This window comes from Somniosus microcephalus, chromosome 16 (genome assembly GCF_052327205.1).
Source record: "Somniosus microcephalus isolate GS21.2 chromosome 16, FLI_Smic_1.0, whole genome shotgun sequence".
In the NCBI taxonomy this organism is placed as follows: Eukaryota; Metazoa; Chordata; class Chondrichthyes; order Squaliformes; family Somniosidae; genus Somniosus; species Somniosus microcephalus.
In genome coordinates this window covers 76,215,783-76,242,039 of record NC_141002.1, presented here as the reverse complement: position 1 = coordinate 76,242,039, position 26,257 = coordinate 76,215,783, and the positions used below count along the sequence as shown (strand labels likewise).

General features: G+C 40.2%; 1 protein-coding gene across 1 annotated transcript in view; it reads right to left on the bottom strand.

Moving 5' to 3' along the window:
* Positions 1 to 25,164, bottom strand: part of LOC147106305 (protein O-mannosyl-transferase TMTC2-like) — a 141,859-nt gene extending 116,695 nt beyond the window's left edge. Inside the window, exon 1 of the mRNA XM_086009296.1 lies at positions 24,960 to 25,164. Within this exon, the coding sequence (XP_085865422.1) occupies positions 24,960 to 25,042 (83 nt within the window). The 5' untranslated portion in view covers positions 25,043 to 25,164. The remainder of the gene's footprint in view (positions 1 to 24,959) is intronic.
* Between the last annotated feature and the right edge of the window lie 1,093 nt (positions 25,165 to 26,257).

Below are 26,257 nucleotides of genomic sequence, written 5' to 3'. Positions count from 1 at the left end.
GAAAATAAAACCCATCTGTCACTCTCAGTGATAATATATATTTTGCCAAGCTCTTTATAAAAACAGATAATAAATACTGGAGACAAATGCTCAGGACTATCAAAATAGAACAACTCTCTGTTCCCCTGCCTTATTTTATTTTTTCCCTTCTTCAGATAACGTTCACCATTTACTGATTAATAAGCCAGAGGCACGACCTGCTCTCAGATCCGTGCCTATGCTGCTCCGGAACATGAAGCTAGGAGATGCACGAGAGTGACCGTCTCGTTGATTCTCCTTGTGGAAAAATGCTCTGTTTCTGTTTAGCAACTCCCTTTAATGTCCCAGCTGAGATCAATACACGTTCTCTATACACAGCCTGCTTTCTGTATAGTACCAAAAGACAGCCTTATAAAGAGGCTCTTCTACTTGATGACAGATTGGTTTGGCATTTCATTTGTTCCGTTGAGAGAATGGCCTTACTGTGTATAAAATAACAACTCCTTATTTACAAGCTTTTGCCAAACAAAAGACTGACTTGCATTTATATAGCGCCTTTCACGATCACCGGACGTCCCAAAGTGCTTTACAGCCAAAGAAGTATAGTCACTGTTGTAATGTAGGAAACGCGGCAGCTAATTTGCGCACAGCAAGGTCCCACAAACAGCAATGTGATAATGACCAGATAATCTGTTTTAGTGATGTTAATTCAGGGATAAATATTGGCTAGGACACCAGGGATAACTCCCCATCTCTTTTTCGAAATAGTGCCAGAGGATCTTTTACGTCCACCTGAAGAGGCAGATGGGGCCTCAGTTTAACGTCTCATCCGAAAGACGGCACCTCCAACAGTGCAGCACTCCCTCAGCACTGCACAGGAGTGTCAGCCTAGATTTTTGTGCTCAAGTCCCTGAACCCACAACCTTCTGACTCCGAGGCGAGTGTGCTACCCACTGAGCCACAGCTGACAGTACACAACTGCAGCTCAGTTCAAAACTACAATGATTATATGGAATCTACTATGGCTTTATAGTTTCAAAAATATGAAGAATTCAAACATAAATAGCATTTCTGCATTTTATTTCTTAAGCAATATTATTGAACAGCAGTATTTGTAATGAGAGGTACTGAATATTCAGAATCCAGGACAATATTGTATATAGAACAGAAATGATTCAACTCACTCATTGGTGTGGCGATTTAGTGATCTCAATCTATGAAATAAGTAATGAAATGATACTAAATACTGTAGGCACAGCATAATCCGTAGCTTTTGGTCAGTCAGCAGACCTTCTGATCATTGTCCCCTTTTGATTACTTTGCCTATAAATGGTGATGCCTATCACCTGCCCATAGCATGATCGGTGACAGCCATCATCACAAGTGACAGAAAGCGCTGCTAGTAATCTCTGATCAGCTCCTGCTTCAGTAACCAAAGACATCAGTTTCTGTCAGTGATTTTCTCCTCGTATTGATTCACTATCTGGTGCTAATTATACTGCTAACCACCATCCAGCTAGAAATGAAATGAAATAAATGGGTATGGCATGAGATTCTGTCTTTTGATTCTAACCAGTGTGATTTCCATAACCGCAGCAGATTGTAGCCTGCCTTGGGAGAAATAAAGAACTCAGCCCATCTCCCACACACAGCCACTCATTACATTCATCAGAAAACATGACAGCATTTGTTTACGTGGTCAATATCATCAGCTGCTCGAATTTCAGTTCAATTTACCAAATTCTATAGCAGTTTCGCAAACGTGTAAAATTAACGTTTTAAATACGGAAAGAGCCTTTAAGCTTTTATCTATTTTTGTTACATGAAATTTCTATCATGTAAAACACAGCAGAAATCTATGAGAAGTAGTTTATTCGTAGGATTTTTGGTTATAAATAAATCTTTTAGAACAAGATAGGCCGTACCGCTGTTCACTGTGACAGGCAATCAGGTAAAATGGAACTTTCCCAAATCTTATTTCAGGTACAAATATTCTCAGCTAGAATTAGAAGAAGAAAACTTTATTCTTTAAAAAAATATGTAACCTTGATGTTTTTATTTTAGTGCCGTCCACAAATCCCACTTGCCTGTCTTAATGCCATTTAACTTTTAGCTTTCATATTTAACAAGGAAAGATGGGGAAGACCATTCTGAAAGCCAAGTCATTTACAATCAATCGCCAAATAGTTAATGCTGATGGAAGAACTGAAGGCCCAAGGATTGAGGTTCATGGTGTAAATCAGTAACCTAGGAACAGCATTTCTCAACCAGTGTACATAATAACAACATCTGGGGACTGTTCACATATCCGTGAAATCATTGCCTTAAATAAAAATAAATTCAAGAAGTAAATAACTGACACAACATAGTGCAATTCTAATCTGTGCAAAGGTTAAGTAGTTTGACTTTCAGGTTATTAATTATCTGAACATCTGCCTATGAAAAGAATGGCTACGGTATCTCATCATTTTCTGTATTCAGTTAAAGATAATTAACGAAGTTTCCTGGCAGGACAATTTGTAGTCGCTGCTGGTCTGTAGAGGCACCAACTGACTGTAATGAACCACAGAACCACTTACATGGAAACATCAGCACACACTGCGCTGCTTCCATCATTTCCCCTCTGATTCAAGCACAGAGGATAGGCATCAAAGCAAATTGAAGACTGATGCATGCAAGAGTGACTTTGTGCTCAGTGCGTACTTTTCACATGACAATGTAATTTAGAATATGTGCCACAAAGCTGATTTGCAGGAATGCTGGGATGAGTTGGATTCAAAATAAAATACCTGGAGACCTCTGATTGTAAGCTCCATTTTAACACCAAACCAAGCCACAATTTTAACATCTCAGGAAAAAAAAACTGTCAAATGTTTTAGGCAAGGGAATTTCTAAAAATATAGCTGCTAAAAGAAAAATCACTCAACAATCGAAGGCCTTAGAGAGGGTGCAGAAATGATTTACAAGAATGATTCCAGGGATGAGGGACTTCAGTTACGTGGATAGACTGGAGAAGCTGGGGTTGTTCTCCTTAGAGCAGAGAAGGTTGAGAGGAGATTTGATAGAGGCGTTCAAAATCATGAGGGATCTAGACAAAGTAGATAGAAAGAAACAGTTCCCATTGGCAGAAGGGTTGAGAACGAGAGGACACAGATTTAAGGTGATTGACAAAAGAACCAAAGACAATATGAGGGAAAACTTTTTTACGCAGCGAGTGGTTATGATCTGGAATGCACTACCTGAAAGGGTGGTGGAGGCAGACTCAATCATGGCTTTCAAAAGGGAATTGGAGAAGTACCTGAAGGAAACAATTTTGCAGGGCTACAGGGAAAGGGTGGGGGAGTGGGACTAGCTGAAGGGCTCTTGCAGAGAGCTGGCACGGGCTCGATGGGCTGAGTGGCCTCCTTCTGTGCTGTAACCATTCTATGATTCTATTATTCTATAACTGGCCTATGCTGTTGTTCACATTTAAATATTGCAATATTGCAGATTTAGTTCAAGTTTTCAGTGTTTTCTATCAATAGATAAGTGCCAATAACATGGCCAGATTCCTGAATTTACAGAGAGTACAGAGACTCAACACCAAGGTAGAAGGATATGATAATGGTCTGAGCACCCACGTGCATGGACCTAAACAACCAGATGAGCTGGGCAGGCTGAATGGACTTTTCCCATTCCTATCTTCTCCTGTATCCACGATTCCAATATCAATTATACAAACAGTAACCGTTTCCTAGCTATTTCAAGTCCAACACTGGACTCCACTTGTTCAATATCCGAATCATTAGTTCAGTATTACTGCTGGCTTTACACTGGCTTATACGGAGTAGAAAGTGTTCACAGCAGACTGGAGGAGGATCTAGCAGCACCACTCAGATACCACGATTTATACACGAGGAAGTGCTTCAGATCAACTGTGAAACCACAATCATTTCAAACGAAACAACTCTCTGAAAATCTGGTTCTACAGCTACAGAGCTCTCTGCATCCTTACCTCTTGTGTTAGCTAATCTTAATAAAAAAATAAATGTGAATAAGGAATGTTGAATGTCAGGAGAATGTGCCAATTTGTCCATATTTATTAATGTTCTGAGCATTCTTATGCCTCCAACGTAGGAGTAAAAAGTAAGAAGTCAGAAACAAAACACAAATGTAACTGTTAAAGATCATTAATGATGAACTCCTGCAACATTTTGTAACTGCAAAAAGTCACTCTGAAAAGTATTTTACTCCAGATCAGGCCTGCAGTTAGTGAGCTTAACAAAGGGCAATATTTTGAAGTATTGCCACAGTAATGAGAGAATTAAATATACAGAGGGGTCTTCTATCTGAGAGAATGGGCACAGTTACCATTGGCATGTACTATTGCAGCGGAGCAGGAGGACAGGACGGCCGGGAGTCCCGAGGGTGTAGGAATCACATGACTCGCAACAGGATACAGAAAGCAAAGTGGACCTCCATCAGTACCAGGAATATCTTTGGCAATCATCGCTTTGAGCTCAGTGCTTTCAGAGGCATCATTTACTGTCACTTGTTCAGGGTTATGTGATGGCACAAAACCGTCACTGACATAAGTACCAAATAGCTGCTCCTGTGGCACTCAACTTGTGCCATTGTTGGAGGGCCTCTCAAAAAACCAATTGATCTGTGTGGGCAACTACAAAGTTTTGGAATCCTTCCATCTCGGTTGCTTGTAACATTCCCCAAGTAAGTTGAAGCCTTCCACTATTATACTTAGGAGTTTGAGCCCCAAAGACTCCTGCTGGTTTTACTTTGAAATATAAGAACGATGGAGAATTGAGACACATGATTTGGTCCATGGAAATTACTTCCTGCAGTATTTTATTTTTTCCTATCATGTCATATCTAATGCAATTTGCATGATCCTGCTTTTTTAACTTCTAATAACCTCACTTGCAAGATTTTTGCAAATGTTACTCTGTCAATACAAGACTTTTTCATATAAATCTTTTATTACTTTCCTTCATATGCGTTAATATTGTGTGTGAACTGCTTTGCAGTAATCATCATGCCTTGCCTTTATGCTTTCATTGAGGTCAGGGACCTTCTTCTGGGGCCACTGCCAGGTTCTTGAAGTGGTGGAGGCAGCAGTGACCATATTTGTAACATATTGTCGTGCTTCTTGCTATCTTTCTATGCTAGCATGATGTCCCCCACCCCCACCCCCACCAACCAAAACTGTTGGCATGCTCTGTTAATTGAAAAAAGTTGTTGCTAAATTGTCTTTTACTCTGTTTGCATTCATATATTTTCCCCAACTATTTAACACTGCACAACTGGATTATCAAACTTTGACATTTACGTGGTTAAGTGGTTTGGTAGCTGCTTGGGAAGTGTTAAAGGATCATTACTGAAGCACGTCATGCGTGGCTGCCACTTTTTTGTTGCTTTTATCAAAATCGCATTTTCACAAATTATGCATTTGAAAGGCACGCTTTCGTGCAATTTAATTAGTAATTCATGGGTTTGTGTGTGAAAAGAGGAATGTTAGGCCCTGTATGTTTCTGCATAAGACTATTGGTACTATACAAGACCAGGGGGACTTTTAAAGCTTAATTACCAGGATGTACCTCACAATTATATTAAAATAAGCTTCGTTATGACCTTTTTATTTGCCCTCTTTAAAATATTCATATTTTATACACTATAGCCTTTTTTTCCTCGCCGACCAGGATCAATGTTGTTGTGCTCGAGGCAGAGAGAGACATGCAATACCGATTCGTTAAGATTCAGGCAGTAACCTGAACTGACAATCTAGGAATGAGGGATTACTTAGAAAAAGCAGCTCATTTGCTATGTACTGTAGCAGAAATGAAAATTAATGTTGGGCAGTATTGAATAGAAAATTGTACTGTCTTAGCCACTGAAGAAGTGGAATTTCTCCAACAGTGACACTATCCTATGTACATCATTCATTTTAGAATCCACATTTCCATGAACAGGAAGTTGCTCTGCTTTACCTGAAATGTTGTTTGCTGGCTCCCATATCTACAGTACATTATCTGCTCCTGCACCCTCTTTAAAATTGTACCATTTAGTTCCTATTGCCTCTCTTCATTCTTCCTACCAAAATGTATCACTTCACACTTCTCTGCATTAAAGTTCATCTGCCATGTGTCTGCCCATTTGATCAGTCTGTCTATGCCCTCCTGAATCCTGTTACTATCCTCCTCATTGTTTACTACATTTCTAAGTTTCATATTAACTGCAGACTTTGAAATTATACCCAAGTCCAGGTCATTAATATATATCAAAAAGAGCAGTGATCCTAATACCGACCCCTGGCGAACACCACTGTATACCACCCCCCAGTCTGAAAAACAACCGTTCACCACTACTCTCTGCTTTCTGTCCCTTAATGAATGTTGTATCCATGCTGCTACTGTCCCTTTAATCCCATGGGCTTTAATTTTGCTAACAAGTCCGTTATGTGGTACATTGTCAAACGCCTTTTAAAAGTCCATATACACATCAACTGCACTACCCTCCTCAACACGCTCTGTTACTTCATCAAAGAACTCGATCAAGTTAGTCAAGCATGATTTGCCTTTAACAAATCCGTACTGACTTTCATTTATTAGCCCATACTTTTCCAAATGCCAATTAATTTTGTCCTGGATTACTGTCTCTAAAAGTTTCCCCACCACCAACATTAGACTGACTGGCCTGTAATTGCTGGGTTTATCCAGCTCTCCTTTTTTAAATCCTTTTTCAATCCTCCAGTCCTCTGGCACCACCCCCATATCCAAAGGGGATTGGAAGATTGTGGCCAGAGCCTCCACAATTTCAACCCTTACTTCCCTCAGTAACCTAGAATGCAACCCATCCAGACCGGGTGACTTTTCTACTTTGAGTACTGCCAACCTTTTAAGTACATCCTCTTTATCAATTTTATCCTATCCAATATCGCTACTGCCTCCTCCTTTAACGCTACATTGGCAGCATCCTCTTCTATAGTGAAGACAGATGCAAAGTATTCATTTAGTACCTCAGCCATGCCCTCTGCCTCCTGAAGAAAATCTCCTTTTTGGTCCCTAATCGGCCCCACCCTTCCTTTGACCAACCTTTTACTATTTATGTGTCTATAAAAGACTTTGGGTTCCCTTTTATGTTAGCCACTACCATCCTCAATATAACAAATAACTACTGTTGCGTGATTGGCAAATAATGATTTCCAGATTAGTTTAACAATCTTTTAAGGCTTTGCTTCCTACTGAGCATCATTAGGCAGGCTTATGATTCGGGTGTGTCTGAAATTGTTTTTCAATTCCAGATGATTCAGAATATGCCCATAGGCATAGAGATGACAGGGGGTAGCACACCATCCAATGGCCAGTTGCTATTCTGGGTCAAACCCAGGCACAGAACAGATGTGGTAGTGATCAGTCCCTGTACAGAGCATTTTCTTGGAAAATAGGAATGTGCATCCACAACTCAAAGCTAGCTTTGCTCTAAGATGGTAGAATATGTGTTTAAAAAAAACAAAGCTTTAAAATACAACCTTTTTTTGTGTAGTTGTACACTGAATTCAAAATGTTTGTCCATGCCTCCAAATCCATCCATACCCTCACCCATTCTTACCTCTGCAACCTCCTTTATACCTACATTCCAGCCCAGACCCTTCGGTTTTCAATTGTGGCCTCCTGTACATTCTGCCTCCCCCTTGTCACTCCTCCATCAACCAGAAAGCCTTCAGTCACCTTATCCCTACTCTCTGGAGCTCGTCCTTAAATCTCTTTGCTTTGGCTCTTGGTCAAATCACATTTGGAGTATTGCACTCAGTTTTGGGCACTGAACCTCAGGCAAGGTATATTGGCCTTTTAGTGGATACAGCAGAGATTCACCAGAATGTTACCAGGGCTTAAAGGGGTAGATTAAGAGGATAGATTGCATCACGGTGGTTTGTATTTCCTTGAGTTTAGAAGGTTGAGGGTAAGCTAACTGAGGTGTTTAAAATGAAAAAGGGATTTGATAGTGTCCTCTGGTGAGCGGGCATAATCTTAAAATTAGAGCTGAGCTATTTAGGAGTTAAATTAGGAAGCATTTTATTTTACACAGTAGTGGAAATCTGGAACTCTATTCCCAAAATGGATGGTTAGTTAATCAACATTTTCAAGACTGAGATCGATATATTGCTGTTAGGTAATGGCATCAAGGGTATGGTGCAATGGCGGGTCAATGGAGTTGAGGTACAGATCAGCCATGATCTAATTTAATGGCAGAGCAGGCTCGAATGGCTGAATGGCCACTTCTATTCCTATGTTCCTAAGCTAGTTTTGTCCCTGCCTTTAAGAGCCTCGTCAGAATCTATCTTTTCAACCTTGTTTTCGGTCAGCTCTCCTAACTATTCTGCTAAGTCCAGGCTCTCCTCTGTAAAGTGCATGGGTTATTTTATTACGTTAAAAGATGCTGTATAAATCAATAATGGACATGGCCCCATATATGGGCTATCCGCTCTTTTAAAGGTGTGCATCAAACCCTATTGAAATACTTCAATAGGATCTGATAGATACAACCCTTTGACAGACCAAACTTCACATTTTCCAATTAATTGCACACTCCATTTACTTTGCAGAGCCTCAAGCACTAGAACAATTGTTGTTAAAAATGCATTTCTGTCACTGGGCTGAGCATTATATCATGCTGAAGAGACTCACTAATAGATGCTACCATGACACTGTTGTAATACAAAATAGCTGTGGACCTCAGAAGAATGTTCTCATAGGCTTTCTCTCAGCTTAGTAGACGCTATCAGAATGCCATTTTTCCCAATGATCTAGTACTTTCTGAAAAATGAGATTGAACAAACCTTCTCAAATGAACAGTCAGCAGCCCAGCATGTGCAATGTTGAATGTTGCCAATTGGAGTTAGTATTCTGCTGACTGAACTCAAACTTCACAATAGACTAGAAAATACCTTTGTGAAAATGTCCATTAAAGCAAATGAAGTGAATTTTGAGCTTTCTTTCAAAAGAAAAACTACAAGCTTAAAAAATGCAATATAGTTATAATAAATTTTGACAAGTAATGGATTCCTTTTTAAAATCACAATATTCTCAGATCTGAGAAGTTAATTATAAGGGTAGATGGTGATTCACTGAGTTGAAGTACCAACAGTGTTTTGGAGAGACCCTAGATTCACCTTGACAATGAGCTCAAATCACATCCAGACCATCTGACAGATGCAGTAATGTGTTTAACTGAGCAGATTTAATGGGTTAGGTAGAGAATGGATTTACATAATCCATAGAAGGAACTAGCCTGATGAGCTGAACAAACTTTTTCATTCCATGCTTCCTTACATAGGCTAGAAATTACTGTTGGCAATAATAGTGGATGAATACTTAACATGCTTATATGTCATTTATCTCTGTCATTTAATGGAGGAACTAACCCATTTAATCTAAATGGGTTAATTGCTACATTAAATTAACTTACAGAATACAACATTAAGTTTTAATATCCTGAATGGTAGTTTCTAGCCTCACTATCTGAAAATCAAAGAATAAATAAGTAAATAAATAATGAATATCAGGGCTATTAAGTCACTATCTCAAATGACAGAGGTGATTTATATAGCTGTCTTATATTGTATACTGTATGAGCAATTGGCCTCTGGCTGTGTGGCTTATGAGAAGAACTATAACTTTGAATTGAACCAGTCTTGGGAACTAAACAAGAGGAATGTTTGCCAATAACCTCCAAAAGAGATCCATCACATGGACTGTAGATACACTGCTTTACTGCAATAAGTGTTCAAGAGCGTGCATTTTCTAAAAAAAAAGTCAATTATTCTGTCAGTCGCCTTTTGAAAGAAGGGCTTCAAATAAAGACTAAACCCTACTGTTCTGTCAAACCACAACCTCTCCAATCTGCAGGTGTCAGGTTTGAGAAGATGGTGCCCTTTAAAGAATGAGACAATGCAATCATTTGATTTAGTCAGAAGCCTGATTTTTGATTGTGAAATCAGCAGTACCTGACCACAAAAGGAACAAACAGATTTGTTTTGACAGCTTTATGAAACTATTCATAAAACATTCATGCAAAATGATACCCACAATTAGCAACTCCCCTGCCTGCACAGAAATGCATTCACAAATAAAACAATCTTTGAAACCATAAGAGTATAAGTTCCCTCCAGCACATCAATGCCCAACTTAAACGACCAAACATCCGCATTGTGGTACTTGCAACATTAAGCTCTAATCAAAGGCTATGTAGGAAGAACAGAGGTTTTTCTGATTGTTTCTTTGAGAGAACTTCCAAAACCAATACAGAACACCCCAAATGCTGTGTCTAAAACTGGGGGAAAAAATCACAAAGGACTTTATGCAGTTACTGTCTAGACACCATATGGGATTGTAGTCTTAATGCTATGATGAGCACTTCCCATGGAAACAATTACAACTGTACACTTCATGTATGTACTTCACATACAAGACACTAACAATAATAATATACTGCAAGATTATCTAAAAAGCTAATTGTAACATGACACAGTTTTGCATGTAATTATAAAGATGGAACTACTGGAAAATTTAGTTATATGGCCATTTTAATAAGAAACAGTCAATGTTATATATGACTAGTAAAAATATAGTAAGCCACAGGTTACCTTAATACTAGAGAGACAGTATAAGCAACCCTCTAATTGCATTCATAGTACAGCAAATAAAGATGCTTATATGCAGAAATCTTGAAGATGGATGATAGTACAGACAAATTCCTGATGAACGGGAAAAATCAAATTTCACAGGTGCAATCCGTAGTAACAAAATAAATTCTCGCCATAATTAATCTTAATTTTAGATAGAAGAAAATCCCCTCTAGACATTGATCTTGTCACGGTACTGTCTGCCAATGGCAAGTCCCTTAATCTAACAGATGAGGCAGCTGCTAAACGTAACAGCACGAGATCCAAAGAATGCCTCATGCCTAATATCACAGAAATCACAGAAACCCCACAGTGCAGATAGAGGCCATTTCGGCCCATCGAGCCTGCACCGACACATATCCCACCCGATCCCCGTAACCCCTACACCAACACATATCCCACCCTATCCCCATAACCCCACGTATTTAATCCCCCTAACACTAAGGGTCAATTTTTTATCATAGCCAATCAACCTAACCTGCACATCTTTGGACTGTGGGAGGAAACCGGAGCACCCGGAGGAAACCCACGCAAACACGGGGAGAATGTGCAAACTCCACACAGACAGTCGCCCGAGGCCGGATTCGAACCCGGGTCCCTGGCGCTGTGAGGCAACAGTGCTAACCACTATGCCACCGTGCTGCCCAAAAGCTCTCCAAATGACTACATGATTGGTAAGGTCAGTGGTGAAATTAAGGATGTTCAAGTTGAACACAAAATAACTGGACTGCAGCTAGATAAATATATCTGCCAAGTCTGCAGTTACTAAGTTGACTGAACATATAGTTTTCTATGTTTTGTTACATTTTCATCATTCTAATATACTGATTATGTATATAGTTTCATAAAATCATAGAATCAAAGAATGGTTACAGCACAGAAGGAGGCCATTCGGCCTGTCAAGCCCGTGCCAGCTCTCTGCAAGAGCACTTCAGATAGTCCCACTTCCCACCCTTTCTCTGTAGCCCTGCAATTTTTTTTCCTTCAGGTACGTATCCAACTCCATTTTGAAAGCCGTAATTGAGTCTGCTTCCACCACCCTTTCAGGCAGTGCATTCCAGATCATAACCACTCGCTGCGTAAAAAAGTTTTTCCCTCATGTTGCCTTTGGTTCCTCTGCCAATCACCTTAAATCTGTGTCCTCTGGTTCTCGACCCTTCTGTCAATGGGAACAGTTTCTCTCTATCTACTCTGTCTAGAACCCTCATGGTTTTGAACACCTCTATCAAATCTCCTCTCAACCTTCTTTGCTCTAAGGAGAACAACCCTAGCTTCTCTAGTCTGTTCACGTAACTGAAGTCCCTCATCCCTGGAACCATTCTTGTAAATCTTTTCTGCACCCTCTCTAAGGCCTTCACATCCTTCCTACTCCAGTTGAGACCGAACCAGTGTTTTATAAAGGTTCATCATAACTTCCACGCTTTTGTACTCTATGCCTCTATTTATGAAGCCCAGGATCCCGTATGTTTTTTTAACCGCTTTCTCAACCTGTCCTGCCATCTTCAATGATTTGTGCACATGTACCCCCAGGTCTCTCTGTTCATGCGCCCCCTTTAGGATTGTACCCTTTAGTTTATATTTCCTCTCCTCATTCTTTCTACCAAAATGTATCACTTCGCACTTTTCTGCGTTAAATTTCATCTGCCATGTGTCCGCCCATTCCACGAGCTTCTCTATGTCTTCTTGAAGTCTATCACTATCCTCCTCACTGTTCACTATACTTCCAAGTTTTGTGTCATTTGCAAACTTTGAAATTGTGCCCTGTACACCCAAGTCCAAGTCATTAACATATATCAAGAAAAGCCGTGGTCCTAGAACCGACCCCTGGGGAACAACACTGTCTGTATACCTTCCTCCAGTCCAAAAGACAACTGTTCACCACTAATCTCTGTTTCCTGTCACTTAGCCAATTTCATATCCAAGCTGCCACGGTCCCTTTTATTCCATGGGCTTCAACTTTGCAGCCAAGCCCATTATGTGGCACTTTATCAAACGCCTTTTGGAAATCCATGTATATTGCCCTCATCAACCCTCTCTGTTACCTCATCAAAAAACTCAATCAAGTTAGTTAAACATGATTTTCCCTTAACATATCTGTGATGGCTTTCCTTAATTAATCCTCACTTGTCCAAGTGACTGTTAATTTTGTCCCTGATTATCGTTTCTAAAAGCTTCCCCACTACTAAGGTTAAACTGACTAGCCTATGGTTCCTGGGTTTATCCTTACGCCTTTTTTTGCAATTCTCCAGTCCTCTGGCACCACCCCTGTATCTAAGAAAGGTTTTGTTTTAGCTCTGCTGTAATTTGCACTGTCTTTGGTATCTGCATGAAGTTAACTCGATTGCTCATGTTGAATTACCAATCCAATTCAACTCGCTGGTTCAAGAGAGTAATCAAGTAACCAGCCTGGTGGTACACTGCATTAGCACACCACAGAATGGAAACATATAACTTCTACCTTTGTGATTGTTTATGGAAGGATTTCTCAATCTCAGCCAGGCTGTCTGGAGTGGTCACAAGATGAAATATGGGATTCTCCAGAGGTGTAGGAGAACGACTGGAAAGTGAACCGACCCTATTCCACGTACCTTATTGGGCAATTTACGAGTAGCATTGGTAGTTGCGAGGCAACAGGCCGACTGTCCAACTCTTGGCCAAACACAAGGGTTCAATTGACATGGAGGAAAGGTACATAGAAAATATTGAGGATGGTGGGAATATAGAACATTGTGATTTAGTTTCTTTTTACTTCTATTTAAAATATGTTGACATTTTTAATCAAAATTTGTCAGCTGATGTTTAGTTTCAGGTTCTTGCAAATGCTCTGTTTATTAGTTAAAGAAAGAAAGACTTGCATTTATATAGCGCCTTTCATGACCACCGGACATCTCAAAGCACTTTACAGCCGATGAAGTACTTTTTTTTTTTGGAGTGTAGTCACTGTTGTAATGTAGGAAACGCGGCAGCCAATTTGTGCACAGCAAGCTCCCACAAACAGCAATGTGATAATGACCAGATAATCTGTTTTTGTTATGTTGGTTGAGGGATAAATATTGGCCAGGACACCGGGGGTAACTCCCCTGCTCCTCTTCGAAATAGTGCCATGGAATCTTTTATATCCAACTGAGAGAGCAGACTTGGTTTAACATCTCATCTGAAAGACAGCACCTCCAACAGTGCAGCGCTCCCTCAGCACTGCACTGGAGTGTCAGCCTAGCTTTATGTGCTCAAGTCCCTGGAGTGGGACTATGAACCCACAACCTTCTGACTCAGAGGTGAGGGTGCTGCCAACTGAGCCACAGCTGACACTTTGTATACATGAGGAATGATATCCATATTAAAAACATTGCTATATTACAATATATGTTGAGGCATTCCTTTTTGATGTTGATAAAGCTAAACTCCTTGATACTTAAATGGGTGCAGGTTCAGCAGTGTGGAAACCAAACCACCATTTCCTCTCTGTGGATATGAATAAGGACAGCTAATAGGTGCCCATATGTGTGATATAATACGAGTGGATCAGCTACTTAACATACAAGTAATTATGCAATCAACAAAAGTGCTGAGAAATGTCAGTGCAGATTATATGTAAGTCTTTTTTATTCAATATATTTTTCTACATTTACACCCTAGTGTGGGTAGTCCCTTTAGAGGAAGCAGAGGAATGCCTAGCACATTCCAACATGTGATTTTATTTTGGTGACCTTGTGAGATGTGGAATCATACCACAGCTACACTTTCACAAATCAACTATTAAAGAGGGATCTTAACTCCCTCCACCCGGCAAAATGGGAGTTAAAATGGAGGTGGTGGACTTACCAACCAGTTCCTGCTCCTCTGCCATTTTCCTGAGGGCATCTGCTGGGTGGCCCAGGCAGGCACCCATCTGAGGCAGGCAGGAGCCTCATGAAGCTGATTGAGTAGATTGGACCTATACTCTCTGGAGTTTAGAAGAATGAAAGGTGATCTGATTGAAACATATAAGATTCAGTGGGGGATTGACAGGGTAGATGCTGAGAGGTAGTTTCCCCTGGCAGGAGAGTCTAGAACCAGGGGGCAGAGTCTCAGGATGAGGGGTCGGCCATTTAAGACTGAGATGAGGAGGAATTTCTTCACTCAGAGGCTTGTGAATCTTTGAAATTCTCTACCCCAAAGGGCTGTGGAAGCGGAGTCGTTGAGTATATTCAAGGCTGAGATTGATAGATTTTTGGATGCTACAGGAATCAAGGGATATGGGGATTGGGCAGGGAAGTGGAGTTGAAGTCGAAGATCAGCCAAGATCTTATTGAATGGCAGAGCAGGCTCAAAGGGCCGTATGGCTTACTCCTGTTCCTGCTCCTAATTCCTCTGTTCTTATGAATCTATGCAAATTGGGGTCCTACGATTTATCTAGGACACCAATGCAATTTTAACAGCAGCAGCATGCACCGTGGGCCCTTCCCTCAGTAAGGCCTGGCAGTACAGCAGAAGAGGCCAGAAAAGGCAAGTGTTCAAATTATTTTCTGTGGGGCTAGAAGGAGCAGCAGTGCTCCTCCAGGCTCCACATGAAAAATGTGGGCCGCTGCCGGCTCAGGCTCCCCCCTGCCCAGGTTCGCAATAACCCTCTGCCCACCCACCACCACCACCACCACCCCTCGGATCTACCTTCCTGCCAGTGAGCTGCGGCAGGACACTGGGGCTTACAGCTTGCCGCCGACATGTTAATGAGGCCCAGCCCTGGAAATGGAACGGACACCCCACCTCAGGAATCGGGCAACTGGCCCATCCCATCCGCTGCCCCACTACCCGATCATTAGAATCCAGCCTTCAGAGTATATTATGGTCCTGGAAAATCATCCATCCTTTCTTCTCCAATGTAGCAGTGTTAATAATTTTAAAGTGAATTTACTGCCTCTGTTTAGATTCTATAGATGCATTTAAGGGGACGCTAGATAAGTACATGGAAGAGACAGGAATAGAAGGATATGTCGATAGCCTAAGATGAAGTAAGGTGGGAGGAGACTCATGTGCAGCATAAACGGCGGCATAGACCAGTTGGACCAAATGGCCTGTTTCTGTGCTGTAAAACACGATATAATGCTAGATTCTCAGTTGCAGCACCAAAATCATTTAAAAATGACTTTTGAATTTTACACCACCATCAAAAGAAACCATCCTTGGCCAATTAACACTGATGGCGCAAGTTCTACCTGGCTGCGCTCATGAGTCGGTTTTATGAGACACCTTCTGCTTTCAACCCTCTTTACCTTCATCCTTTTAGCCCCATTGCATTATACATGTGGTGAGAATGAAATGAAATCAGAAACAATGCCTTCATATATGATTTTTAGCATTAAACATCCAAAGAATTCTCTTTTATGTTTACCCAATAGTACAAATATAATTGTTTAGTTATTTTACTTCAAAAGCATCCTATAAAACCAGCAGACACTTTATTTTCCTCCACTAAACACTTTCATCTCCACCACAGCATGTAGCGTCATGATGTCATTATGCTGCACAATACCAGGCTCATACTAATAGGATTTTTTTTTTTTTTAAATAGTGGCTTTACCCACATGAATGAATGAGAGCTACAGTGTTGAAGATCGGGAATATTGTTTCCTGCCATTGGAGGATCAATTTCAGGTGAGGTCGCTTACTTTGCATTTTTCCCCAGTTAAAGATGCGCCAGTAGCTCAGTTCATGCTGTGAATAAGCACAGCAACACATTGAAGCTATAGCATCCACAACACTTTACTCCAGCTCCGATGTCTGATGTGTGCAGTCATCAGTGGCAAAATGCAAACCAGATAGGAACAAACATAAAGTAGATAGCAGTTTGAGGTAATAATGAAATCTTAAAGTGTAATAATAGCAAAACTTCATCTTTTGTTTCACCAAAGCACTTCCTATTTTCATTTTTCAGAGTGAGAGCCTCATCACCATAAATTCCTTACCATTCTATTGTTTTTATGCAAAAACTTTTCAGCATTTCAAAACCTTTGCCACATCTCCAATGAAAGAGACAAAAAGACTTCTGGAATTTATTTAACTTTGTCAACTGTGCAAAAGTAGATACAGGAAAGTCCAATCTATTTAATCTTAAATTAGCCTTTTTCATGCTGTTCCCAACTCTGTGGTACAATATTCATAATTTAGTAAATCTGGATGGTGCAACTCTTAAGAGTATAAGCGAAACCAGTTTGAGTAACCCTAATCCAAATATTTGTGACTACAAGCTCACAACTTAAAATGTGAGTTCACTACTAATGGGCAATAAATTGGCTGTCTCTCTGAAGGTGCATTTATACTCTAACGTTAACATTGCTGTGATGCTAAAGTTGAAATGTAAACACGGGCCAAATCAGTATCTGATTCCTCAGGATACTTGGGACCTGGAACTGATCTCTGCCTCCCCCTCAGTAGTTGATGGGTTCACACCTGAAGCACATGACCCTTTCCATAGTGAAAACAAGGTCTTGAGCAGCTTGGATTTCCCAGCTCAAATTTCTTCCCGCATGCAGCACTGGGACATTATAATGGCATAGCATCATAACAAAAATTGATGTTTAAGCTCCTCCTGCTAAATGCTGTAGTTTGTTTTCCAAATTATTCTTTGCTGAGTCAGTACAGAATGATCTACCCACAGAATAAAAGTAAATGAATCCACTGTTATGCTTTTTTCCACTGGGGTTCTATCCACCAGCTCTGCCATTACTGACCAAAGTGTTGATATTACTTTAGCGTTCATATACCTCCTACGTTATTGGTTCAGATTGGGAGTTGTGTTTTGGCTGTCTGAAAAAGAAAGACTTATACTTACAAAGCGGCCTTCACAACCTCGGGGCGACCCAAAGCGTTTTAAAGCCAATGAAGTACTTTTGAAATGTTGTCAACTGTTGTAATGTGGGAAACGTGGCAGCCAATTTGTGCACAGCAAGGTCCCATAAACAGCAATAAGATTAATCTGTTTTCAGGTGTTGGTTGAGGGATAAATATTGGCCAGCACACTGGGGAGAGCTCCCCGCTCTTCTTCAAAATAGTGCCGTGGGATCTCTTACGTCCACCTGAGAGGGCAGACAGGGCCTCAGATTAACATCTCATGTAAATTAGCTCCTGAACCACAGCAAACTGGAAAGGGATTTGCTTCAAGTAACTTTAGTGTAATGTAACTGTATCCTGAGGAAGAGGGACTACAAGAATGGACAGTGTGGGGAAATTAGAACATTTACACTTGTGCAGTAGGGGTTCTTTCCAAGTTGGGTTCAGATGCATTATTGCAGCAGGATAGAAAGAAGCTTCTTTTGCACATGCCTGGATTATAGCCGATATGAGATTGCTTTATTCTGATCATTACCCAGCCCCGACGTCCCTCGCCAGGATGAGCACACAATAAAGTAAATCTGTGGCCCAGTGGATAATAAAGATTCTCTGAATGCAAGTTGGTTCTTGACCAAAAAGATTACTGTCATGCTAAGTTACATCTTTGTCAATAACTCACATAGTGCAAACTCGAGTGTTTACTTAGCTACAAATTTGGCAGGTGTAAAAACCGTATCCTATTAAGATTAGACATGAGAAAAAACATTCTGTTTTCAACAAGTGGGACTGAGCACACAATCTATTACTGTGCAAGGAGAATTGAGTACAATAACCAATCATGCACTGGAACCCCCCCAGTTGATAACTGTCCAATTCTTTGGAGTGCAGCAATGCTATTGTATCTCCTTCACTCCGTTCCACTGTTTTAAAAGCAATTGCAGGTCGATTCTATTCCAGAATCCAGACATTCGACATGGGAACATCAGTTAAAATCATTAGGTCCGGGAAGAACAGCTGAGAACAAGTGAACTCTTCCCAGTTGTCTTCCTCTATAACTTGAGTGGAATCATTATAAGCAGGGCCACTCCTTTGCAATGACTGGATAAATCAAATGCCCTTTTTGTTACACAGATTCTGGGATTTTTAAGTGGTGTTTTGGGGTAGCATTCCACAATTCCATCTGTTGATTTACAGTGATTGAATCAATCAAACTCTTTTTATTATATGGGATTCCAAAATTTTAACCAGTGTTTTGGGGAGAGCATTCTACAAGTCTGTGCATTTTGCCATGGAAACTGCAAACCAGTGACCTTGATTATTAGTGGAAGAGATTTACTGTAGCTTTGTTGTAAAGCTCTATTGAAATATAATTATATATTTAAACCGAACAATATTTACTCAAATTATTTGAAGCCACCGTTTTCAAACCCAAACATACATATGTGGTGTTGAAAGAGATAAAAAAAGAATTACACACGTTTTGACTCAGATAATGGTTCCTTTTTAACAATTTATAGTTTATTTCTGTTTTTCAGATATGCCTAATACTAGATCTCTTTCTAGCTAGTATAAATAAACTTTAGGTCTTCAAACAGCTTAACAGAAAGGTATCTGACAGTGCATTTAACTTGCTGTGCTCTGTCTTTTATCACCCTTGCTCAATGATATTACCATACCAGCTCTTAATACATATGTGCTTCCTGATTAGTAATGACACTCTAAAAAGGAAATTATTTTTGTGCTGGTTTATAATTTCTTAAATGGATTTTTTCTGTTGTAATTTCAATAACTCAAAACAATTGCTTAAGAAGAATTTTGGGCTTTAAAAAGAATCGCAGAACCCCTTGTATTAAAAATAGAGCTTTTAGTTATAAACATCATGCCAACTATTTTTAAACAGATGTTAAGAACAATTTCTAGCTTAGTGAGAAGAGAGGCTTATATGAGATGCATGACCTTTTTCTAGTATATTTTGGCAGTGGAGTGTAACTACTGTCAAGAATTTGCAATGTACTAAACTGTTTCTTCAGCTATGAAAGTTGCTCATTGGGCACCATAGCAAATAGCAACTCAGGATACACTACAGATGATTCAGTATTAAATGTCCCTAACCTCTCAAGATTTGCTCATCTAGCATTCAATTGGGCAATTTTAAAAGGAAATGGCTTTGATATTTATTTGCATTAAATACGAGAAAAAATGTTGTAATCGTTTTAGCATGATTTCACCAGTGTCGGGAAACCAAAAAGGAAACAGTGTTACAAACAGAAGGGAAACAGAGAAAAGTAACAAGACTTTCTAATCATATCAGCAAATTTACTGCATGTAATACCAGAGCTGACAGGAATATTGATAAAGCACCCATCTGGCTTCTGATAGGTGGCTGACATATTTGACTCAAAACACCAAGGTTACTGCCAAAGTGTCTGATCCAAGAGAAATACATTAAATCACTTAATGCAAGTTTCCAAAAACCTGTTGTTTGAGAATAACAGAAAATTGTATTAGCACATTATAATTCCCCAACCAATTACTACATACGTCATTAGAACAGACACACCGTTTACATTGTATAGTATACTGGATATTTTTTACATGTTAACATCTCCAGATTTCAACTTTAAATCTAAAATTATAGCAACTAAATATGTCATCACATTTAATTACAAAGAAAAGAAATCTTCAGGAAACATTTTGAGGTGTTTTTCATTATTATAATGCACCAGCTTAGAAATATTATCCCTTAGTGCTATTAACAATTTCAATTACTACATATTAACAACCAGCACTGGGAATACGGCTTAAAATGTATTTGCATATGACTAGAGTTATCTTGCTCTACACAATGTGTTCACAATGGGTTGACCTGCTAATGATTGCTTATTAGTAGAATTCAAAAACCTACTTTTTAATCTGCTGCTCTATGTTGAGCTCAGTCCTAAACACTGGAAATTAATTTGGTGCAGTGTTAGATGCTGATAAGCATCGCAACTCATAATTCCAGTTTAAAGTTAACACTGATGAAAATTCATTCAAATCAGTCTGCTGTGCTGTCTAATCTAAACTGTCATTCCATGCTGGCCACATTCTTAACTGTATGCAATCATGCAGGCAGCTTGGTACTATTCAATGTATATCCTGATCCAAACGCTTGAGTGATTGGATTAATTTCATAACTACTAATCTGAAATTCATGCCACTGTTGGCAGTGCAAAAAAAATCATTAAAGATAAAAATTAAGAGTTGAAGAGGTTGAAAAATCACTATCAGTTTACTTTTTTTTATTTACAAGATCTCTCCAAACTGTCGCCAAATAATCTTTCTCAACATAACTTACTGAATAGTTGGACTTTTGGGGAGGGGAGGGGAGGGTAAGATTTTTAACCAAAGTTGCAAATAAAGCACGGTTCAAGATGTGTAATTGTTGCACCTTCAGTTATATTATTATGTTTTGGTTATATTCAATAACAGAATTTATAAATGTATTTGATGGGAGTTCAATTTAGCTCCTAGACTTCATAGGTTGGAACTTCCAGCAGAATCTGGATTCAGAAATCAAGGATAGTTTTTGAACGCTGGCATGAAATGAATATATAATTCAGTATTTTAATGTCTTGCATAAGAGAGATTACAGGAGCTATTGTTTATGAGTGACAGCAGTTAGTTGTCAGACTCCCCATAACTTTCAAGCAGCAATGTATCTAAAACATTGTTCACAGCATTACGTAAATGAGGTTGTACAGACTTGAACACAGTGGTAAACAATGGCATTCTGGGAGGAATTGGGCTGTTTTCAACTCAAGAGATGGGGCACACGATCGATTGTTGTACAAGACTTGCACGCTTAATCCACAAATTGAGAGAGACCCATTCTTCCCATAACAGAGAGGATACTGGATGACTATCAGGAAAATACAATTAAGGGCTTCAGATTACATCACAATGAGAATAAAGACTGGGCAATTTATCAGTGCCAGTATACTACCACTTTTGTATTGATACAAAGGGTTTCTGATGTACATCAATGTGAAAGCAGCAGTGTGACTCTCAACAGCCAGGTTCCAACCTGACTCTTGAGGACACTGAAAATCCAAGGAACAAGACAAGGGCATCTCACATTGGTTGGGCTACGCACAAGATGTAACATAACTTCAATCCTGTGAAAATACATTATATCCATTGAGTCACCTGGGAATGTTTCAAATTTTGCCACTGCCATCTGCTCTCTCGTGACATTAAAAAAATTGACTACCTGGAGAACGAAGCTCTGAGCATGTGCACAATGGTATTCTCTAAGTTTGTCGTCGTGAATTCATGAAGAACAACGTGGTATGTATATTCTAAGATGCACAGCTTGCAAAAGTGAAAGACAAATGATCATGTGATACGTAGCAGACCAAGAATTTCATTGTGATTCAATGAATGCAAAGCTGTTTTGTCACCGAGCTCACGGTGAGGCATAGTGAGATGCAGCTGACAACATAACTTGAATATGCTAGATGCGCACTGCATTATAGAAATACTAGCCTGAATAAAATGGCACCTTATTCAAAGAGGAGCAGGAGAGTTCTCCCAGTGTTCTGCACAACATTTATCCCTCAACCAACACCTGAAACAAATAATCTTGTCATTTAATTCATGCAATTTGTGGGGCCTTGCTGTGTGCAAATTGGCTGCCACATTTCCTACATTACAGCAGTGACTACACTTTAAAAGTCCTTCATTGGCTGTAAAGTACTTTGGGACATGATGAGGTTGTGAGAAGTGCTATATAAATACAAATACTTTCTTTATGTCCATCTTCTGAACCCTGAGCCTACATTACTGTCCTAAATTCATTGAGCACCACATAATATTTATTTATATGTGGTAAACAGTATTTATTTTGATATAAAAAATACTTTTGACATTCCAAGTGTCTTAATAACAGTTGTGCTGTGTGATCCAAGAGGTAACTCTTACGTAGCATACCTCACAGAAAATCATTTGGAATAATATTAAAAGATTATTTAACCAGTGAATCAAGGTGAAATTCTCACAATGATCATTTATCCCTTTCACTTTTGCATGCTAGCACAATATTGGTAGCACCCATGAAAAACACCATAGCAATGAAACATGGGTGTACATATTACAATCACTCTCCCTGGAAAAACTAGTCTGTCCGCTGGCTGTACAAATGATTGTCATACAATATGCCAATTACAATATGCCAATTACAACAGTATACTGCACAGCCAAGTCATCAATTTGAGAACAGACTAGTTCTTACTTGAAGTAATTATAACTTATCACATTCACTTTCTAATGTTTGGAGGGGGTCTGTTAAATGTTAGCTTGAGGACAACATTCTACTTTCAAATTATTGAAATCGCTTTCACAATCTGAAGGAATATTCAGGGGGAAAGCTCTACACTTCACTTTCCCCTGATCACTGGCTGAAAAATACAATTCAAAAATATCTAACTAAAAATTAAACCTTCCCCTCCAACCCCCTAAAAAAACCTCATCATGAGCTACCTGGAATCCTGATCTGAGCTGCCATCTCTTTATAACTTCTGAGAATAGGTACAGCAAACTAATCATTCAACATTCAGGCCAAACTTCCAGTCGTACCCTGCTTTCCCTACTGCTTATTCAAAGCAACATTCAGCAGGAGGTAACTGACAGCCAAGGCTAAGTGACAAAACATCATGGTCCTGAAATGACTCCATGGGATACCGGCATACAAACTCTTAACTATTCCTTTGAAATTCTTTTCTCTGTTATTTTAGTGGAGCCGTTAACCCATTTATTTTAAATGAGTTAATTTATTTTAAATGGGTTAATTTATTCTAAAAGGTTAACGCCGCCACTAAAATAGCAGAGATTTCAGATGAACGTTAAGCTGATACATTAGTGTCCCACGGGGTAATTGCGGGGCCCATATTTCTGCACCTTGTCTCCAAGATGCTGAAAAGTTGGCAAGGAGCCAACCACTCTCCTGGTGTATTATTTCCCCCCCTGCGTATTCTATTTTAATTAGACACGAAGATGTATTTTTCAGACAAGCAGTACTGGGTGAGACCGTTATCTGGAGTTAACCTGAACTGCTGTCTTAAAACACACGTGCTTATTGTTGTATTTGTGAAGGACAGGCCAACAGGAGGAATCTCCTGAGCTGACATTTCTGTTCTTCAGAGTTGCTCTTTGAAGGACTCCAGTGCAGATCTAACGGGTCTCAAATTACTCACTAATTTTAAGAAAGCATGCCTTACTTCTAAGTATCTAACGGTGCACAACAGATAAATACCGTTAATTTCAACATATTTCCAATCACTCAGGATTACCCCCACCCACCCACACACAAAGATCTCACTGTTGGACATAGTCTTTTCTTGGCGAGAAGGGAGGCTGATTTACTTTATTATTGAATGTGACAAAATTAACCTGTCAAAGCCTCTGTACTTTCAATGAAACTCACTGATTATGAAAAAAGGTTGAAACCTTTCTCTAAGCATCTCACTGTAAATAAAGCAGCCACGCTTCAGTAAGAAGCAGTCTGCATCGCTCGCTGTTGGCAATGGTCTCACTTTTGTCAGCTCCTAGCCAAATGATTTTTTTTTCCTGACAGGCCCTCGAAAAGCTGAGCCGAAGCACAGGGGGAAAAAAATGTCTCGAATGAATATCGGCTTTTAATAGAACAATTCAAATCTTGCAGCACCAAACTCATTCTTAAACCCTCGGAATAATCTGAACCGATCAAGTCAATGTACCGTCAGTTCAAGGAAGGTTTAATTTAAATAGAGCATGAAAACCCCAGACACTGAAGTTTATCCACGCGTGATTGTTCTCATATATTCCAATTATGCAGCCACTAAATGGTAATCAGATTAAGTCACCGGAAACTGAATTAAACTCCAGATTCACAATAGCGGGGACGCTTTTAATCAATTTGCAACAATACTGAGCTTCAAAACACTGCGGTTTTCACTAATGGAACACCAGCTAAACTGTTAAGATTTTACAGAAGGCTTCACAGTCTCTTAGACAACACAGCTGACATCTTTTTCACCTCGCGATCGGAGGTGCTATGCATTTTTAAAACAAATACTTAAAGAGGAATTACTTTTCTTTTAAAACAGTGCTGACAAGCATGCGGATTTCAGCTAGCACAGCAAATTAAAACATCTTCTGGTGACTCAGAGAGCTAAAAATATTGCCCAAAAGTGGGAGAATTTGGGAGTATTTGGCGAGGACCCCGTGCAATTTGATTTCGAAGCGAGTGACATGGATGGACGATCTTTATCCCACCCCAATTGGAGCACAAGATTTACAGCTCCACTGAAACGGCATCTGCAGACTGAGAGTTTTAAATCGCAGACAAGCTTGCACTTCCCACTCGCATCCCTCACTTCGTCCACAGGCTCAAATAATCATTGGACTGAATCGCCTGGCAAAAGCTGGCAGCAGTTTGAAGTGATCAATCAGGAAGTACGGAGAAGAGAACAATACCTACCTGTCATCGTAACAGAAATCAGCAGTCAGTGTGTTCAGATACAGGGCAATAGCAACCGCGCTGCTCACAAATTCAGAAATCATGTCTACTACAATATCGCATCGATTCCTCTCTTCACCTCGCTGGGATGGATCCGCATCCTCGAGCTGTTTTATATATTAAATATATATATTTTTCCTTTTCCCCCCCTTTTGAGTCTCTAAACCCGCAGCAGACTGCAAGGTGCTGCCGATCGCCCCAGGACGCAGACTCGGCGTGCAATCGGTCGGCTACATTGAGGAATCCGCTTTTATGTACACACACACATATATATATAGAAAGGCTGCAGACGCTGGGTGAGTGTGTGTGTTTCTGCTTGCAAGAAGCGGAGCCGCGTGTGTGGACCCCCGGCGGGCAGCAGGGCGCATGCGTACGGCCACGCCCCCCTCTCCCGCTTCCCCCCCGCCCCCCGGGAGCTGGTCAATTTCACCCCCAGGCCCCGGCGCAGCCGCCACTCAGCACGCTGCACCTGCAGCATCGACCCCTGTGTGCATCCGGAATTTAAAAACACACACACCCTCACTCTTTTCAATTTGACCCATGCTCTTGTCAAATTGCAGAATCTCTAGCTCGGCCGGCCAAAGGTGCACCGATTGTATGGTTTACACGGAATGCAGCGAAAGGCACGGGGATGAAATTCAGAGCGTTGATTCGGTTTGAAAGACTTTCCACTGGGCTTGGTCGCGCAGAAGGGCACGCTTTTCCTCGGCGGCCAATTATTGGCGACTGATGAATGGACGGAACTGTCACGCCGCAGTTTCGCCCACGCCAACATCAGTGTCTTTGAAATAGCGTGCCTTTGCAGAGTACTGTTTCTGCAACACACATTGAAGTGCCGCCTGTCACTGCGAACATTATCAGGGGAAAATATCATTAATTGAATAACTTAGCCCGATATTTTAAAATGTATCGACAGTTTATGGACACTGCGGCCATCCTCGGGGATAATAAGGTTAAAATGAGCGGGTGGGTAGTTTCAGTGTTAAAGTTGTAATCGAGTGTTTGGGATTTCCTGCACCAATATCTCTGCTGGTTTCTTCCTGTGTACCGTCATGGGCTGGGCTGGACAAGGGTTAGTCAGAACTGCAGCTTCGGAGCTGTAGGGTGAAGCTTTCCTCCATATAGTGAAAACGTAAGCCGGTTTTTTATAAACATATTTACAGTTCCGCTAGAAGAACTCTTCACCCAATTTACGTGCACCGTAGGAAGTAAGTTTTGGTACCAACATTTAAGGAACTGGGAACAGGTTATGAAAACAC